This window comes from Mesoplodon densirostris, chromosome 4, assembly GCF_025265405.1.
Source record: "Mesoplodon densirostris isolate mMesDen1 chromosome 4, mMesDen1 primary haplotype, whole genome shotgun sequence".
NCBI lineage: Eukaryota > Metazoa > Chordata > Mammalia > Artiodactyla > Ziphiidae > Mesoplodon > Mesoplodon densirostris.
In genome coordinates this window covers 5,801,621-5,819,229 of record NC_082664.1, presented here as the reverse complement: position 1 = coordinate 5,819,229, position 17,609 = coordinate 5,801,621, and the positions used below count along the sequence as shown (strand labels likewise).

The following is a 17,609-nucleotide window of genomic DNA, read 5'->3' as shown; positions in this document are numbered from 1 at the left end:
CCTCAGAGGGATAGGTCCATTCGCCCTTCAGGGCTCCACTCAGACCTCCCTCCTCCGGGAGGCCGAGTCTGGCCTCAGCTAGTGTCCCCTGAGCCCTCCCACCTCAGTACTTCCAGAGAGCGCTCCTAGCACACGTGGCCTGCCCTGCCTAGCTGGAGGGTGGCCGGGGACCAGGCCTCCCATCATCCGGTCACAACAGACACGGAGAAGCGCTTGCTGCCTGGCTGAGACTGTGCTCAGCCTGTTTGTGAGCTTTACTCCCTTAATCCTCATGCCTCCATTAGCCCCATTTTGTAGATGAGGAAACCGAGGGTCTGGAGGTACCCCCTAGCTGGCCCAGGTCAGGCAGACCACCATGCTGGCCCCTCTGACTCCAGTGTCGGGGTGGGACTGAGACCTCTTCCTCTATGATACACAAAGCCCCATTGTCTTAAAAAAACAAAGAACACTTTATTCCCTTGGCGGTTTCTGTACAACAATGATGCCACGTGTACAAGGTGGGAGTCCTGTCCTTCCCTGAGCACAGCCTGCCTCCTGGGAGAGCTTATCATCACTTTGCCCAAGAGGCTGAGCGCCACTCGGGGCAAAGGAGGCCACAGTCACCTGCAGCTTGTGCAAAAGCATCCTCCTCCCACCCATTCTCACGGCCATGATGTACTGGATGCGCCCGGGCTGCCCTGAGCTCACACCACAGCCCTGCTTCTAGTGACAGCCCCTGGAGCGTCAGATGCCCCTGGAGCGTGCGCTCAGATGCCCTTCGGCCTGGAGGGGCCCAAACTGGCGGTACCTGTGCCCACTTACAGGCCCTGCGATGATTCACAGGGACACGAAGCATTGAGATTGTCTGGGAAGGACACCATTTCCTGGGGAACCCTGGTGTTGGTTCCTGGCCGTTGGTAGTGGGCCAGAGCCCCAGACATCCGCTGACCCACGTTCCCATTTTACGGATGGGCAGCCTGAAGCCCAGAGGGTGAAAAGACTTCTCCTTGCCATGGCTGTATTTACCTCTTGAGATCTCCCCTCCCACTGACCTGTGCCCGCTCCCCCACCCCAGCCCCTAGGCCAATACAGAGCTTCCAGAAGGTCTCATGGCTTCTTAGTGGTCCCCCAGATTACCCTCCAGTGGGAGCGTCAGGGGTAGGGGTATTCCCAGCCTTGCCACATGGAGAAGCTGGGGTGCACTGGCAGAAGATTCAGTTCTATGACACCAGGAGCCCCTGAACGGCCTCTCTGTCCCTAACACAGACTGGACAGGTGGCCAAGAAGTGTCCCGAGAGCTCCGCCAGGTGGAGGATTTGCAGCGTTAGCGAGTCGCTGGCAAGCTCATGGGTGGGTCATCAGAGACCCCATGGTGGTGTGGCTGGGATCCCAGGAAAGGGCTGGAGTGTTGGCTGGGTTTCTGGAAGACTCCAAGTAACAGTGCCAGGCTGGGTGCCACAGGGGCATCATCTCTGAGCTTCCTGACTGTACAACGCGGGTATGAGGATCCCCATTTCACAGAGGAGAAAACCGAGGATGTCAAATTTGTGGCCAGGGTCACCCAGCTCAGGCGTGGAATTCAACCCAGGTCTGATGGAGTCCACAGCCCACGGGGTCTGGGAGTGCGGTGCAGGGCGGTCGGTGTCGGGGCCCCAATTTATGTCTAGGCTGCGTTTTGGAAAAGCGGCCCCGGGAGAGGTCGGGCCCTCGGGTGCCGGGGGCCCGGGCGTCACAGGCTGGAGGGCTGGGCCAAGGCGGGCCCCGCCGGGGCGGCGGGCACAGCATCGCCCTCGGGCCGGGCCTCCTCGCCGCGGGCGTAGCTGAGCACCACCGTGACGGTGGCGAAGGTGGCGGCGTTGACGGGGAAGGCGCGCAGCAGCGTGGAGGCCAGCCCGCGCGTGAAGACGCGCCAGCCCTCGGCGCGGTAGCTCTGGCGCACGCAGTCGAGGATGCCCCGGTAGCGTGGGGCGCCCCGCATCCCGTCAGCCTGCAGCCGCGACTTGACCACGTCCAAGGGGTAGGTGGAGAGCCAGGACGCGATGCCCGATGTGCCACCCGCCAGCAGCAGCTTGGGCACCAGCAGGCGGTCGCCTGGCTCGCAGCCCAGCGCGCGCGTCAGCGTGTCGTAGGTGAGGAAGTAGACGCCGAAGCTGGGGGTCTCGCGCAGCAGTGTGGACACCATGCCCCGGTTGACGCCGCGCAGGCCCTCCCGCCGGTAGACCTGCGCCAGGCAGTCCAGGGGCCCACGGTAGGTGCGGGCCGGCCCCGCCTCCTGCAGCTGCAGCCGCGTCTTGGCCAGCTCCATGGGGCAGCAGATGACACACTGGATGGCGCCCGCCGCCGCGCCCGCCAGGAACTGGTTCAGCGGCGAGTCCCGGCCCAGGGCCCGGAGGGTGTTGCCCTGCACGCCGAACACCACCGCGTTGATGAAGGTGAGCCCCAGGAGGGGTGAGCCCAGGCCGCGGTACAGGCCCAGCACCTGCGGGGTGCACAGAGACGCGTCAGGGGCGCTCCCGCTTGGAGCCCAAGCCCACCTCTCCAGGGACCCTCCATGCAGCTGGCAGCTGCCCCAGCCCACCCTAGCGGTACACGAGGATCAAGCAGAATTTTAGTAGAACCGAAGCCCTCCATCTGAGAGGCCTGGGCACTTGCACCCTGCCATTCGCAAAGCCTGGATTTGCCCAACAGTTGCCCCGAAGCCTCTTTTTCCAGCTCTGTGGCCTGCGGACGGCAGCATCCCAGAGGCTGGTTCCCCGCCACACCCCCACCAGCCCCAGGCCACTCACGCTTTCCTGCTTGATGATGGCCTGGAAGCAGTGCAAGGTCCCTCGGTACTGGGGCTTCTCCATGCTCTGGACCTGGAGCCGCACCTGGAAGGAGGGCCCGGTGAAAGGCGGGCTAGTGGAGCCAGAACGCCCAGCTCCCCGGGGCCAGCACTCAGGACACCCGGGGAGGCTCTCGCCAGGAGGCCCGAGGCCAGACCCAGGAGGCAGGGAGCCAAGGAGCTTTCTATGGCTTTAGGAGTTCCAGGGTGGGGCAGGGCTGGGTGTCTGTGCCTCCTTAGGGAAGGCTATCAGTGGGCAGTCACAGGGACAGCCAGCTGCAGAGGGGCAGGGGTCCTCAAGACCCCTGCTTCACTGTCTCTGCACCATGTAGCGACAGTGGGGCATGAGACGTCTCTCGAGACCTCCCCACCCTCCCGGTAGCAAATCGTGGCCGATGCCAGAGGGGCTCAGGATCTAACATCCCACCCCGCACTCCCTGCATCAGGGGCTGGCAGCACGCAGTGGGCACTGAAAGTGAGGAGCCTCGGGCCTCGTGGGCCTTCCGCTTGGTTTCTGCCAGTGTCCCCCGGTGAGGGCAGTGGTCATGAGTTAGTCAAGCGGTGACAGGAGAGCAGCTGGCAGCCTCCTTGGGGACCGTGTCAGCAACTCTGGGGCCCAGCGGGCCAGAGCCTCACTGTGAAAGCGTCCTTTGTGGACCGAGGGCTTATCTCTGTCCTTGGTACGCAGGCCCCGCAGTGCAGAGCAGGAGCACGTTTCCTGAACTCCGAATCCGTGTCACGCGGGTCGGGGTGAGCTAGCTTAGGTCCCATCCCGGGAGCTGGTCCCCGGCTCTGACTCAGAGATTATCACCATTACAGGCAGAATCACTGGCCGAAGTGGGTTTGGTCACTCCCATTTCAAAGGTGGGAAGACAGGCTCAGAGATGTTTTGCAACTCGGTCAAGGCTGTCCACTCCGGGGACATGAGTGGCTGTGTTGGTCGGGTCCAGGGTGGGGTAGGGGTGCTGGCGAATGCACTTACCGGAAATGTTTTGTAAGGAAAAAAAGAATACCATCTCGGCACACGAGGACCTCAACCAACAGCTGGCAGCCACTGCTCCGAGAGGCAGCTGACCGCCGAGGGCACCCTGTGACGTTCACCCCAGCACCCCGCCCTGCCCTGGATGCCAGCTCAGAGGAGAAAAGCACAACCACTCGACGAACTTGGAAAACATATTAACACCACGAGCTCTGTTTCAGGTTGTTTCTGTGATGGGAGGCTCTTCATTTTCCCTTCAATGTTCTGGGGTCTCTGGGGGACTGTCTCTTCCTCCTGTGGTCCCCTGACACTGGCACAAAGAGGGCTGTGTCAGCAGACGTGACGTGAAACGGAGCTGTTCCCTCTGAGGGCTGGACTTTCAGACACCCCATCTTTTAAGTCTTGACAGGATCTCATTTGAGGACTGACAGGCCCACCCCTGGGAAAGTGGTCATTCACACACAAGCCCCGGAGGCTCCCAGCTCCCCGACAGGGCTGGGAGATCCCACATGATCTCCTGATCCAGAGGGGGCTGATTCTTCTCAGCCAGCCCCCAGGGCTCCCACCCCAGGATCTGGGCTGGGCCCAAGCTCACCTCACACCCTCCCTGTCCCTAGCTGGGGAGGGAACTCTGGGGCATGGGGGGTGGGGAGGGGCGTGGCGGGGTGGGGTCCAGGCCCAGGGTCTAATTGGGTGGGGAGGGGAGGGGAACGACAGAGAAGAGAAGCGTTGGGTTCACCTGGTCTGTACTTACTAGCGCTCTCCGGGGTGAGGCTTACGCTCATCTACAACAAAGTTACATTTTGCTATGGATGGAGACAGCCCCTAGCTCAGAAAGTAAAGGCGGTTAAAGCAACACAAAATTTCAACATCACATCCAGGCAGGGACCCCCGAGGCCAGCCCCCAGCCTCCCCGCCCCCTCCCCTGCCCGGGCCGGCTGTTCCCTGGTGAAAGAGGGCTCAGACACGGTGTGCCTGGTCACTGTTACATCCAGTGACACAGGACAGAAAATGGCCTTCCCACAGAAACATGTGCGAAGGCGGTGTGTCTGCGGACAGCGGCTGCGGTTCTGGGTGCAACAGAGGAAAACCAAACTTTGGACTGAGATTTCAGCTCCAAAGACATGGAGGAACAAACTGCCAATGTCGTGGCCATAAGACAGCGTGGATGGACATGGAACACGGGTGTCCCTGCACGCATTCCGGAGCCCAGGTCCAAGTTCATGAGGTTCAAGAAGAGGTAAAACAGACCACGGATGAGAAGTTAGGATGGTGGCCGCCTGGAAAAGGGGAGGGCGGAGGTGTTAGGAGGGGAGGGGGGCTTCGGGGGGACAGGCCTCGTTTCTTCTCCCAGGTGTGTGCTTCACAGTGATTCATAGATTCGTACACAGAGCGCGTGTGCACATTTCTCCGTGTGTGACACTTCAATTAAAACAACCACCACAGAGCTATGAAGTAAATCCCACCTTTGCCAAAAGCAAGCAATATATGTGGGCCTGTGTACATGTCTGTTTCTTGGTAGAAATCATTAATAAGGTTTGGGGGAAAGGTTACATAAAGGACTGCTGTTTTTTGTTTTTGTTTTCTTTTTAGTTTATATGTCTCTGTTATGGTGAACATTTTTTATGACCTACATTACTTTTGTAATAGAAAGCCAACCAAAAAAATGTGTATGTACCCGATGATTAAAAGACATCAAAAAAAAAATCACATTTCCCAATTTTCTTTGACTGAGAATGCTTAACTTTTATAATGGAAAACAGTCGGTAAAAAAAAAAAAAAAAAGGCCATTGGTGATAGAGCATTAAATCAAACTAAATGAGTGTCTCTAGAATCAGCACAATTTAATAGTATCTGAGCCCATGGGTGGGACAAGAGTGTCAGTGGTGATTGCTGGGGGTGGGTTTTCTCCCCCTTCAGAATAAAAAGCTTGGCTTTTTTTTTTAAGAAGGAAACAATGTAAATATTTTAATAAAAACAATCCCACAGCATTTATTGTCATCTGGTAATATCATAAAGGTGAGAAAAACAATACGAATAAATGCTTTAGAACTACACTCCTAACAAAGGACACCTAAAAAAACTGTATTGCCTTCTCAACAATTTTTCACTTCACTGATCATTTCTAGCTGGAGACACTTTTCGAGCACAGTAATGTTATCTCCTTTTCACGAGATCCGACTCAGTTGTTTTCTTGACTTTGTTTTAGAATGAATCTCTTCTGCATCATCTAATACGAGGTTCATATACTCATCAAAACCAATGATACAGCCCTCTATCTGCATATTCACTTGCTCATAAAGTCACACCTGAGTCCGAGATCTATTTTGCAGCCTCGGAAGATAAGATTGATGGGCTGCACCATCACCTCTGCACGTTCCGGCCCCAGTACGCCATGGTGGAAGCTCACAAAGACCACACTACCCCGCACACCAAAAGCTTGGCGTTTTAAAGACAGCATTGCCCAGATGTGATACTGGCGGGCCACGGTGGCAAAAACACAGTTCCAAATGGATCTCCTCAGAGCCCACCCTCCAGGTGCCAGGTAAGGTGGGGGGAGAGGGGTGTCCCGGGGGCAGGAGCCCAGCGGGGCAGAGGCTCCTGTGCTCCGATTACTGCCGGGGGTGCTGGTCATGGTTCAGAAGGTCCGAGGGAGCTAGAGACGACAGAGCAAAGTGCCCCCCAGCCTGGCGGGCCTGACTGAGGGGCCGGGGGCGGGGCGCTGCAGAAGGCCTGGCCAGGCCTGGCTGAGTCCTAGCTCAGAGAGGCCTCTGCAAAGCTGGGCTGAAGAAGTGAATCGGAGACACTTCCTGGCTGGATGCAGCTCTGAGAGGCATTCACAGCACGTGAACACGCGATAGAAACACAGCATGACGTGGACCCTGCCTGGCTGTCCTGGGTTGCTCTGGCCCGTGGGCAGGCTCCGGGGGGTGGCCAGCTGGGCAGACACCGGCAGCCGTGCGGACAGGCTGCCCCAGCACCTCACTCTCCACAGGCCCATATGGGGGCTCAGGGGCTGCTGAGTGGCCAGAAAGCCTGGCCTTCCCAACTCCTCCCCAGATTCGCTGAGTGGCTTGGAAGGAATTCCACGCCCTTCGGAATTAGCATCTCACCCAGCACAGACTACACTGTGGGGCACCGGCCCAGAGGCCTCAGGAATCTTGCCAACCCCTCGCTGTGCAGGTCACAACAGCTGGCCCAGAGGTAAAGTGACTGGCCCACAGTCCCATGGCAGATCAGCCGGGCAGGGGGCCCGAAGCTGCACAAGGCCCAGGGACAGACTTTTTTTTTTTTTTTGCGGGGGCGGTGGGGGGGAGACTTCGCTGAGTGGCTTGGGGGATCTGAGTTCCCCGACCCGGGATTGAACCTGGGCCCTCAGCAGTGAAAGCAGGGAGTCCTAACCACTGGACCACCAGGGAATTCCCGGGACAGACCTTTTTAAAGTCAGAGCCAGTGCATAAGGCAGGGCCCTCACGCCTGTGCTGGAGAAAACCCCTGCCCTAGTTCACAGGACTTGGTCTCAGCCCCGGAACACCTGGGCTCCTGAAGGAAGCGGAGACAGGGAGTCCTCTCAAACCCTCCTCGGGATGACGTCTTGCCTGCGCTCTGCCCTCGCCCCCCTTGGAAGAGATGCCAAGTTCAGTGTTCACGGCGGGACAACAGGTCTGGCAGCTCACCGGGCTCCCAGGGGAAGCCGGCCAGGAAGGGTCCTGACTTGGCTATAGCTGAAGGACCAAAAAACCTCAGAAAAGGGGGGGGGGGGGAAATCTTATTTGGGAATTTCCAACCGGGTGCGCGGACTTCCTTGGTTTCCGTTGAGGCGCCGGAGAACCTGGGGCCCGACGGCATGCCAAGGTGTGGGCTCGTGGAGGGGGGCCTGGGCGCCGGCCCCGGGGCCATGCTCTGGAACCACCAGCACCCGACAGGTGCACACCAGCCCTCAGAAAACGACTGCTCGGTTTCTCAGCCCTGATCACCACCGCTCTGTGAAGATCACGGTCACGGGAAAGGCTGACAAGGTTTGATTTTTCTGTATTTCTGTATTTTCTCTCTGAACTTTCTTTTTCAGGAAGCTGTCTGGAGGAGTTCTGCGTAAAGACAGGGTGGGTGCCCCTTGCTCTGGGTGGGAGGAAACCTGCCCTTCGGCCCCTCAGTCCCAGCTGGCCAAGCCCCAGGATGGACTTCCAAGTTCAGCCCCAGCTGGGAGACTGTAGGGACAAACCTGGGAAGATAGGCCAACTCGGCCCTGTGGACAAGCTGCCTCTCACCTGGGCAGCAGGGAGAAGAACCCTGACTCCACCTTCCTTCTAGAACCTGTGGGAGGACCTTGGAAGGGCTCCCAAGGTGGTGCCCGGAAAGGGGGGGGGGGTCCAGCCACCAGGACGCTGCAAGCCGCCCTCCAATGTCTGCGCCTCCACGAGGGCCTGAGAATAAAACCTCGACGAGAGACTCACCTTGACTGTGTCAAATGGGTGTCCCACCAGCACACCGGCCACACCTGGAGGGAGAAAGGAGGATGTGTGACCCAGATGCCTCAGAAACTGCAGCGTGGGGCACGGTTCTGGCAAGGACATGCCTGGCACATGCCGGGAGCCCCTTAATCCTCCACGTGAGGGTAAGTGAAGGTGACCGCCCCGAGGTCAGGCCAGGACCTGGCCAGCTCAGAGCTGGTGACCCTCCCTCCGCCCTGCTGCTCACTGCAGGTGACAACAGAAGCTCCCCCTTGGGAGGCTGCATGTGCCATTTCTAAGATGCTCACATCACTCCAAATACCTGGCACGGTTGGGGGCTCCAAGGGCTCTGGACTTGGGGCCGGCCTCTCGCCCAGAGGGGCACTCCTGGCCCGGGAAGTGCTGACCCAGGACCTGAGGCGTTCATGGTCGGTTATGTACCGGTCCAGGACCTGTCCGAATCCAGCCCCCCTCAGAGGACAAAGGCTCCCCCTCCAAATGGCCCACAAGCACCTGTCAGAGTCCTGCGTGCTGTGTGGGTTACAAACATCCCTGTGAGTCGGGCAGTCTTGTTACTCTGCTTCATGGAAGAAGTGGGGCTCAGTGAGTTCGGGTAACTGCTGCACTGACTCCCATGCTTTCCTCCCTAGAATTTCATGTGTGTACATCTTACAGTTCTTTTTTTTTTTTTTTTTTTGCTATATTTAAATGTATAATTAAATATAGCAATTAAACAGGCTAACATTTGTTGAGTAACAAACAGTAACGTTTCTACCTTCTGGTTACCGTTCTTAGTTTTGTCCGTGTATCAACTCTCTTTCTTATGTATGTAAAGAAAGGACCATTAGCCCGTTTTACAGATGAGGAAACTGAGGCATAGAAAAGTAATATGTCCATGCCACACAGCTAGGTAAGCGGTGGAGCTGAGATCTGGACCCAAACCTTCTGGCCCTGGAGCCGCCCTCCTTAACCACTCAGAGCTAGCTCCCTGACAGAGCTGGTTAGCATGTTTGTGGATGCCCAGAAGTCAACGGGAGTTATTACGCTTCTTCATAAATTGTATTTTAAAAAAAATTATTTATTTATTACTATTATTATTATTACTTTTTGGCTGCACCACACAGCATGTGGGATCTTAGTTCCCCGACCAGGGATTGAACCCGTGCTCCCTGCACCGGAAGCGTGGAGTCTTAACCACTGGACTGCCAGGGAATTCCCCCATAAATTGTATTTTTAATCCTTGTATAATGTCCTCTTCATCTTGCTTAATGCTTCAGACCTTAAAATCCACTTTGTTTGATATTAGCTTTGCCAGTCCTGCTTTGTTTTTGGTCACGTGTGTCTGGTATAGTTTTGTCCAGTTCCTAATTTTCAACCTTGTCTTGCTGCTTTGTTTTAGTTGTTCCACAAACAATCTACAGCTGGGTTTTGGTTTCTACTCTGGCCTGCAGCAATCTCAGATTTTGCCAAGACAAGAGATCTGACATGATTCCATCTTATTTTATGGGCATGATCTATGTACTTTCTTTCCTTTCCACATATTTGCTGGTTCAGGCAAACTACTATTTATCCCCTTTCTGCTTGTTAATTTGTAAGTTCAGCTAAGAGTTACTTCTGCTTTTGAACACTCATAACCCTTATGTAGAAAGAACCATCCCTGCCACGGGGTGAGAATAGGAGGCTCCCTCTGCCCTCCACTGCCCCATCCTACACTCACGAGGGTTCCCACCCTGCCAGCTTCTACTGATCTCCACCTACAAACCCCACAAGGCTCGAGGCTATTCCTTCTCCTCTTCACCTCTCCCGCCATCTCGGGGTCTCTACTCCGATCGTTGGAGCCTTTCTTGACTATGGCCCTCAGTTGTAACACGTGGGAGACATGCCCTCTGAACTCCTGCTCATCTGCAAACTCTGTTTCTTTAACGCCATTAGGGAAAACAGTCCTGTGCTCTGGTGAGAATTCCGGGCCCAGGCAATGTCCCAGAATCTTCCGGTTTCCAGTGCTGCAGATGAGAAATCTGTTGTCAGCGTGTCTGTTCTCCTTTATCAATAATTTATTTATTCTATGAAGAAGCCACTGAGATTTTTATCTGTAGATTTCGGGAATGTCACCAGGAGATACCAAGGGTGTGTCTTTTTTCTTTAAAAGAACCCAGCCTGGAACTCCCCCAGCGCAGACTAGCCTTTTCCTGATCAGAGAAAATTTCCTCTATTATCTATTCATCATACGCATCATCTCCAGACCTTTTTCCTCCCTCTGGGACCCCTAACATTCACAGGTGGGTGAAAAGACACCCCAAGCCTGTCTTTCCCCTCGAGACTTCCACCTCTGTGTTTCTGGTCTTCGAGACACACTTTGTTTTTATCACTTGAGATCTACCTTCTTTTTCATTTCATGCTTTGAATTTTCTGAATTTGAAAATCCTAGTTCTAGAACCTCCTTTCATGGGCTGTAACTGGATCTCCTCGGGTTCTGGAAACCTAACACTGCCTGGGGTGTGTTGCCTGGCCTTCCTTCTCTCTCCAGCCGTGGCCCCTGCAGCCAGGCCCAGCTGGGGCGGGGGTCCCCTTCCTGTGGGTAGATGCCCCCGCCTCTGGTCCCAGACTTGCCCAGGTGCCAGCAACAGCCTTCATCAGCCTGTGGGGTGGGAGAGGTGCCCCTCATCCCACCAAGGACTCCTAGAGCAGGCAGCTGCATTCCCATTTTCTCCCTTGATTTGAGTGCCCTCAGGCAAAGGGCTGGCCCCCCTCACCCCAAACATCTCCATCCACAGAAACAAGAGTCGGCTACGGGCCTGCCGCCATCAGGGCCTCCAGCCCCCCAAATCCTTATCCTTTTAACCTCCCAGTCACCTTGAGAGCCAGGAAGCCTGAGGGCCATCTCCCTGAGAGTGGCCTACAGTCACAGCAGCCAGAGTGGACCGTGTCTCCCAACTCCAAAGCCGGTGCCCACTGCCTTACATAAGCTGGTCTTTGAGGGGCAACCCCCACCCCATGACCCTCAAGGGCAGGAGGCAGGACCACTGTCCTGGAGGCGCCTGGCAGAAGTGGTGGGAAGGGACACCAGGATGACTGACCTGTCCCCCCTATGCAGGGTCCCACTGCCTACGGTTGAATTTCTCTCCTCCCATCCATGCCTGCGGCAAGGGGACCCCCACTCAGAGCCCAAGGTCCGACCAGGAACTGACCCGTGGTGGGGGAGTGCAGGTGGGCATTGGGACCCTTCCACCCTGGGAGACCTCGGGGAAGCTGGCAATCAAGGTCCCACCCGCACCTCCCCGGAAGGCGAGGTTGAACACATGGCCCACACCCAGCCAGTCAGAGGTGATGTACTGTCCTTCCTCCGGGGAATCTGAATCAAGAGGCACCCCAGCTGCGGAAAGGCAGCCTTCATCTGCCCCAAGCCTCCAGGCCTTGAGGAACTCAAACCCCGAGTAGCCAGGCAACCTCTGGGGGCCAGGCCCCAAGGTAGGGGCGCCACCTGCGCAAGGTTCCTGGATGGCCCCTCTGCTCTGGCCAGGCCGTGTCAGGGGCCCGGAAGGCAGGCCTGGGACACAATCCGGTCCCTGTCCTGTGGGCCGGCCCCTAGTGCCCGAGAGGCTGGGGGAAGGGAAGAGCATGGCAGTCTCTCTCCACTTCTGAGGGCCTAGGTTTCTCCTGGGTCAAATATACCAGGAGAGGGTCTCTTCTACCCTTTCCCGTCTCCGCTCACACAGTGCGGGAGAAGGTGGGCACCACCAGCCCCAGGCTTCCACCTGGATCCCGGCAGGGCAGTCGGTTTGGGGGCTGTGGAGTACCTACAGCTCTCCAGGGTGCTGGACCCTGGCCTTGCCCCAACCCTGGGGCCTGGACAGGATCTCTCGCAGGTGGGCTTGGCGAGGACGGGCAGAAGGCATTCCAGGCAGGGTCCTGGGTGAGCGAGAGCCCAGAGTGGCTTAACAAGTGTGTCTGGTGGGGATGGGCCTGGCCTTAGGATAAGTGTTCCCAGCCCAATCCCTGTGGATCCCAGGACGCCTGCGTGAATACAGAAGGAATCCTGCCCCTCTGGGGAAAAGAACCCACACTCCGCCCAGTGGAAAGAGGTTGGAAGGGGTGTTGGCCCTGGGGCTGAGCCACCATTGGGGGTGGGTAGAGAAGGGTCTGGGGCCCAGGAGGAGCCGCCGGCCTGGTGACAGGACACTCGGGGAGGTCCCTCGAGGGGGACAGGAAGAGCAGAGAGTGGAATGGGGATGGGGGGATTGAGAGCCACAGAGGCCAACCCCTCCTGTCTCCTCTGGCACCCCGGGCTTGGGAGAAATGCTCCCCAAATTACTGAAAGCTCTGGGGCCTGGAGGCCTGATTGGGTGACGGTCTGGGCCACTTTCTGGGCACATCCCCCGTCTCCACCAGCCCTCCTCTCGTGCAGAACAGGAAGCTAGCCCGCACTGGTTTAAATGCTAGACACTCTCCTCTTCCTCCAGGGTGCCCACGGCTGGCAGGTAGCTGAGAGCTTTACTAAAGACAACAGGGGCAGGTGCTGGCGAAGAAAAGCACCTGATGTCAGAGACTGGACGGGGCCTGGGGACACCCAGCCAGCGCTCTCCCGTGAGGCGGAGCCCCGCCCCTTCTCTCCACTCTGCCGAATCCCTGAGGGCTAAGCCCGGCTCCAAGTGAGTACCTGTTGAATAAATTAACTCTACAAGTAAAAGCAGAGAAACTAAAGGCCAGAGAGGCAAGTGCAGAGCCCGACGCCCAACGGTCAGGCCACAGCAGAGCCCGTACAGCACACTGACTCAGGTCCTCCCGGGGACACAGGACCCCAGCGCCGCGCCCCGGCTCCGGGGACACGCACGCGTGAGACCAAGGCCTAGCTCGCGCGGCGTGTCAGGCCCACTCTGCCAGCCGGGTGGAGTCTGACGCCCAGCAGCACCACGTAGGAAGGGGGCGGGGCGCCAAAGCGTGACTCGGTGCCTGGGGTCGTGCCGGCGCCTTTTACGCCATCTCCCTAAGGGCGTCGTCCAGTGGCCCCGGCCCCAGCCCCACCCAGACGGCTACGGGAGACGGGGTAGAGCCAGCTTCAAACTTTTTGGGTCGAGGGAGGGGACCCTGCTCCAGGTGGGCGCGGGCTGGGGGAGGGGGAGAGGGAAATGGGCTCGGGGCCTCGCCGTCCGCTGGCCTCGGGCGAGGAGGGCGGTGGGGCATCCTTCTGGCAGTCCCCTGGCAGCCACGGTACTGTCCCGGAGCGCCAGACCTCTCGTCCGAACGTGCCCTGAAGGACTTAAAAGACACCTGCCCTCGCGGACAGCGCGCTAGGCGCCCTCCCGGCTTGTCGTCAATTCACGCCCACGAGAATCCCGTGAGACAAGAGCACTGTTAACCCATTTTACAGACGAGGAATCCCCAGCCTCAGGATAAGCCACTGGGCCGAGAGCTCGCAGGTGCGCTGGCCTCCCAACCCGGATGCCTCGCCCCGGCGGCCCGGCGTTCCCGGCCCCCGCACGCGCCCGGGCAGGACCCGCCCGCCTCCTTACCCCCAGCGCATCCAGCCAGAAAGTCGAGCGCCATTGCCGGGTCCTCGGTGAGGCCGCCCTTCCTCCTTGTCCTCTTTCTCTGGCCCCTCGCCGGGCTGGTGGCCGTCGAGGGCTCCCCCTGCCCTGCTGGGCCGGGACTCGGCCTGGCCGCCGCCTCCTGGCACGGAACACCGCGCAGGCTGGGGTCTGGCGGCGGCAAAGGCGGCTCAGCGCTCGACTCCTCGCCGGGCGCACGTCCTTCGCTGGCCGGCTCGCTGGCCCTTGCTGTCTGTCGCCCGCGCACCGCCCGTGGTGCCTCACCTCGGTCGGCGCGTCCGGCCCCTCGGACCTGCCGGCCGGGCTTGGGCGGGGCGCAGAGCTCAGCCAACGGGCGGGCGAGGCTCGGACAACACCCCGGGCCCTGCGCGCCGCCGCCGCGCTTCATTGGCTGGGCGGACCTGGGGCGGGCGGGGCGGGAGGCACGTAACAGGCAGGCGGGCGGGCGGGGGAGCTGCGGAGGCGCTGCAGACAAAGAATGTGCTTCGTGCGCCCGCCCGCGCCGCCCCGGGCGGGAGGCGAAGCCGGGTGTGTGCTGCTGCTGGAAGGTGGGGCCCGGCCCGGCCGGGGAGCCAACAGCCTGCGCGGCCCGGGAGCTTCCCGGCGTGCGCGATGCGGGTCAGCGGGGCGGGAGGTGGCATGCGCTCGCTCCGGACTGGGCCTGGGATCCTGGGGCCTGGGTTTAGATCCAGACTCCGCCGCCCAGCCTCAGGGTCCTCGCCTGGATAATGGGGACACGCCGCGGTAACGAACGTGGAAGCGCCAGGACCCTCCAAGGCCTGCAGTCTCGGACACTAATTGTCACACTCCTCGAGCGGCGAAACACCCCCTCGGGGAGTCTTCGCCCCTCCCGTCTGTGCGCCCTCCTGGCGGTGGGCCTGCGGTTTCCGGCCGCCTGGCTCACCTCGCGAGGGGCGTGGTTAGGCCCTCGCGGGCCCGCACCTGAGCGCGAACTGCGGGAGCCGCGGAAGGTTGTGAGGCGGGGGAGGTTCCTGGACTGGCCCGAGAGCCGCGAGGCGGCAGAGGCCAGATCGCGGCGCGTCCATCTCGGCGGCCAGGCGCTGTGTGGCCGGAGGGGACGGTCCTCGAGCCGCGGCTCTGGGAGGCCTGCGGGCCTGGAGAGCCAGGCGGAGGGGAGGGAGGGTGCGAAGGCGAAGTGGGAGGGCGCTGGGCTCTGGTCTACGCGGGTGGCTGGGCGGCAGGGGGGCGGGGAGGTTAAGTAGGAGCAGAATCCGACGCCGCTCCCCGCCCCTCCCCCCAGTCCCCGAGATTGGCAGTGGCAAGGGACCCCCTCCCTGCTCCCTGGGGAGGGTCCGGGTCAGAGACTTCCTCCTGCCCTCCTTCCCCAGCGCCTCCTGAAGTCCTGATTGGCCGGTTGGGACTGAGCTTGGCTGGACGCATTCTCCCTCACGATGGGAGTCAGATGACACCTTCAGGCCTTCAGGCCTGCGCCCAACTTCCTTCTTCGTGCTCCTGTGGTCAGGACCACACCTTGCGGTGTGGCAGATCACACAATTCTTTTATTTGCATTTTACTGTTTCTGAAATCGACACGGGGGTTGCCATGGATATGTATCTCATGGACAGGTTTTAAAGATTATATATACTTGGTACTAAGGGGTATATGTCAGGAGTATGTACAATAAGTAGTGAACCCTGGTGATACAGAGGCCACTAGGAATCCAACGATTATATGCAGTTTCCTTTTATTCTTCTTAGAATCTAAATAGAACATTCCGTAAGCAGAGACCCAAACCCAGGTCTGCTGACTCCTAGTCCAGTGCTTGTGATGGCTGGTGGGCCCTGAGCTAGGGGTCTGGAGGCCTGGGTTTGAATATCGCCAGCCTCTGACCCAGCTCAGGCCTCAACAAGGCCCATGAGCCAGAAAAGCATGTGGGCCCCAGGAGCAGCCCAGACTCAAAACAGGGGCAGGAGTTGGCTGGAGACAGACCTCTGAGGCCATGGCGATTAAACTGGACAACCTACATCCAGGTGACTCACCTCTAGGAACAGGGGGTCCCTGGCTGACTGAGGCCTCAGGAGGTAAAGCAAAAATGCCTGCAGCATCCATCCCTGTTTTTGGAGGTTTGAGAGGAGAGTCAAGTGCCTTAACAGGGCAGAAAGTCAGAAAATTATTACGGACCAATTAATAAGGAGACAAAGAGGACCCGCTTTGTTTTGTTTTTAAGAGAACACAAGTGCCTTTAAGTTAATGTCATGCTTGGGGCAGGTGGCATGAGCCCTGACTCCTTGGGGGGGTCCTTGGGAAGGGGCCTGGCAGCCTGGTGCACAGTAGGCACTCAATACTTGAGCTTCAGAAAGCTCCTTGGAGGGAAGCCCTGTTTGGGCCGACCCTACAGGGATCCAGGTGGGGGAGCTGGTAGCTGTAGGGTGGGATCCTACAGGCCAGGGAGGGGGTGTGAGGTGTGAGGCCTCTAGCTGTGCATCCTGCAGGGAGGGCTGGGAAGTGGGGCTGGACTGGGGGACAGCCAGTGTTCAGGCTGAGGCTTGTTGGGTTTGGGGACAAAGGTCCAGTATGTGGTGAGCAGTAGAGGGGTGGGCTCTGGGGCAGGTTTGCCCACAGTGGCCTGTTAGAGAGGCCTAGGCTGAGGGTGCTGGGCGGTGACCTCCAACCGGGAGCACCCCAAGGGCAAGTCCAGGGTCTGTCCCATTCGTCCCAGCGTGTGCTTGAAGCAGCATTTTCAAGGCCGTGAGGAAGGAGTAAAAGCAGGCCCTGTGAGTGGCTGGGGTCATGCGGGTGCGCTGCTGGCTTACTAAACCCTAAGACCACATTGCTTCTGAAAGCCGTCTCTCCCTGAGAATCATGCATGTCCCTGCTGCCCGGGAATCCCTCCCTCAGCTGGTGCTCTGGGCCTGGAGCGGGGACAGAGCAGACCCTCCTCCCTGACCTCCTGGGCCTTCTACGACAGCTGGGGAGAGACCCAGAAGCGAAGAAGTCATGGCCAAGTAAATGAGTACTACTGACAGGCCTGTATTATTCCATCAGCCACTGGGGTCCATGTCTGTTCTTCTTCATTTCCTGAGGATAAAATTACAGCACAGAATGTGCTTTTTCAAACTTCTCACGTTCCACGGGGCCCCAGGACCCTTCTCCCTCCCAGGGGAGGTCACCTTGCCGGGCTCAGACCCCAGCCTTTAAGAGGTGGGAGGGGCCCACGGCCAGAGCAGTGGGAGGACAGCTAGGAGGGGAGAAGTGCCACAGGGGACCAGGGATCAAGCCAGGTCACTGAAAGTGCATGGTAGAGTTTTTATTTTGCACAGCTTTTATAATTTCTTACATAAGACAGTTTGGGTTTGGAAAATTTAGAAACACCAGCAGGTAAAAAAAAAACAGGTTGTAAATGTTCTCACCCTGGAATCTGATGAATTCAGTGATGGGAGTCTATTTGGACCCCGGGTGGGGTGGGGAGCAAGGCTGGAGCTCAAGGTGTCACAGGGTGAGTGGGGTAAGGGTGGGCCGAGGCACCTGCTGTGTAGATCTTCTGGGGTGTTAGGCCGTGCCGGAGGGTGTGCAGGGCGAGGCTGGGGGCCAGGGCAGGCGTGGTTCTAGGATGGAAGCCACCGGAACAGGTTCCAAAGCTCCTGGGCAGAGACTGGTGGGGAGGACAGGGCTGTCCACTGCCCCCCCCCTCACCTGGAATAAAGCCCAAGCTCAGTGCCTCAGAGCCCAAGGTGACCTGGCTGCACCCTCACAGCTCCAAGCTCATTCCCACCTCAGGGCCTTTGCACTGACTGCTTCCCCTGGGTGGGAGCTCCTCCTCCCAGCCTGGCACAGGTCATCTCCAGAACTCAGGTCCCTGCTCAACTCTC

General features: G+C 58.7%; 1 protein-coding gene across 3 annotated transcripts; it reads right to left on the bottom strand.

The window, feature by feature from the left end:
* Positions 1–372: 372 nt before the first annotated feature.
* On the bottom strand, positions 373–14,071 carry SLC25A29 (solute carrier family 25 member 29). 3 transcript variants are annotated; one of them, XM_060095644.1, is made up of 4 exons: positions 13,744–14,071; positions 8,237–8,280; positions 2,766–2,849; positions 373–2,458 (listed from the first exon to the last, which is right to left on the bottom strand). In XM_060095644.1, the coding sequence occupies exons 1-4, from the start codon at positions 13,775–13,777 to the stop codon at positions 1,709–1,711; spliced, it is 912 nt and encodes a 303-aa protein (XP_059951627.1). In that variant the 5' UTR covers positions 13,778–14,071; the 3' UTR covers positions 373–1,708. The 3 variants fall into 3 exon arrangements, with proteins under 3 accessions (XP_059951627.1, XP_059951629.1, XP_059951628.1); XM_060095646.1 differs by lacking the exons at positions 8,237–8,280; positions 13,744–14,071 and adding exons at positions 3,786–4,092; positions 4,537–4,578; XM_060095645.1 differs by lacking the exons at positions 8,237–8,280; positions 13,744–14,071 and adding an exon at positions 3,786–4,618.
* Positions 14,072–17,609: the final 3,538 nt, after the last annotated feature.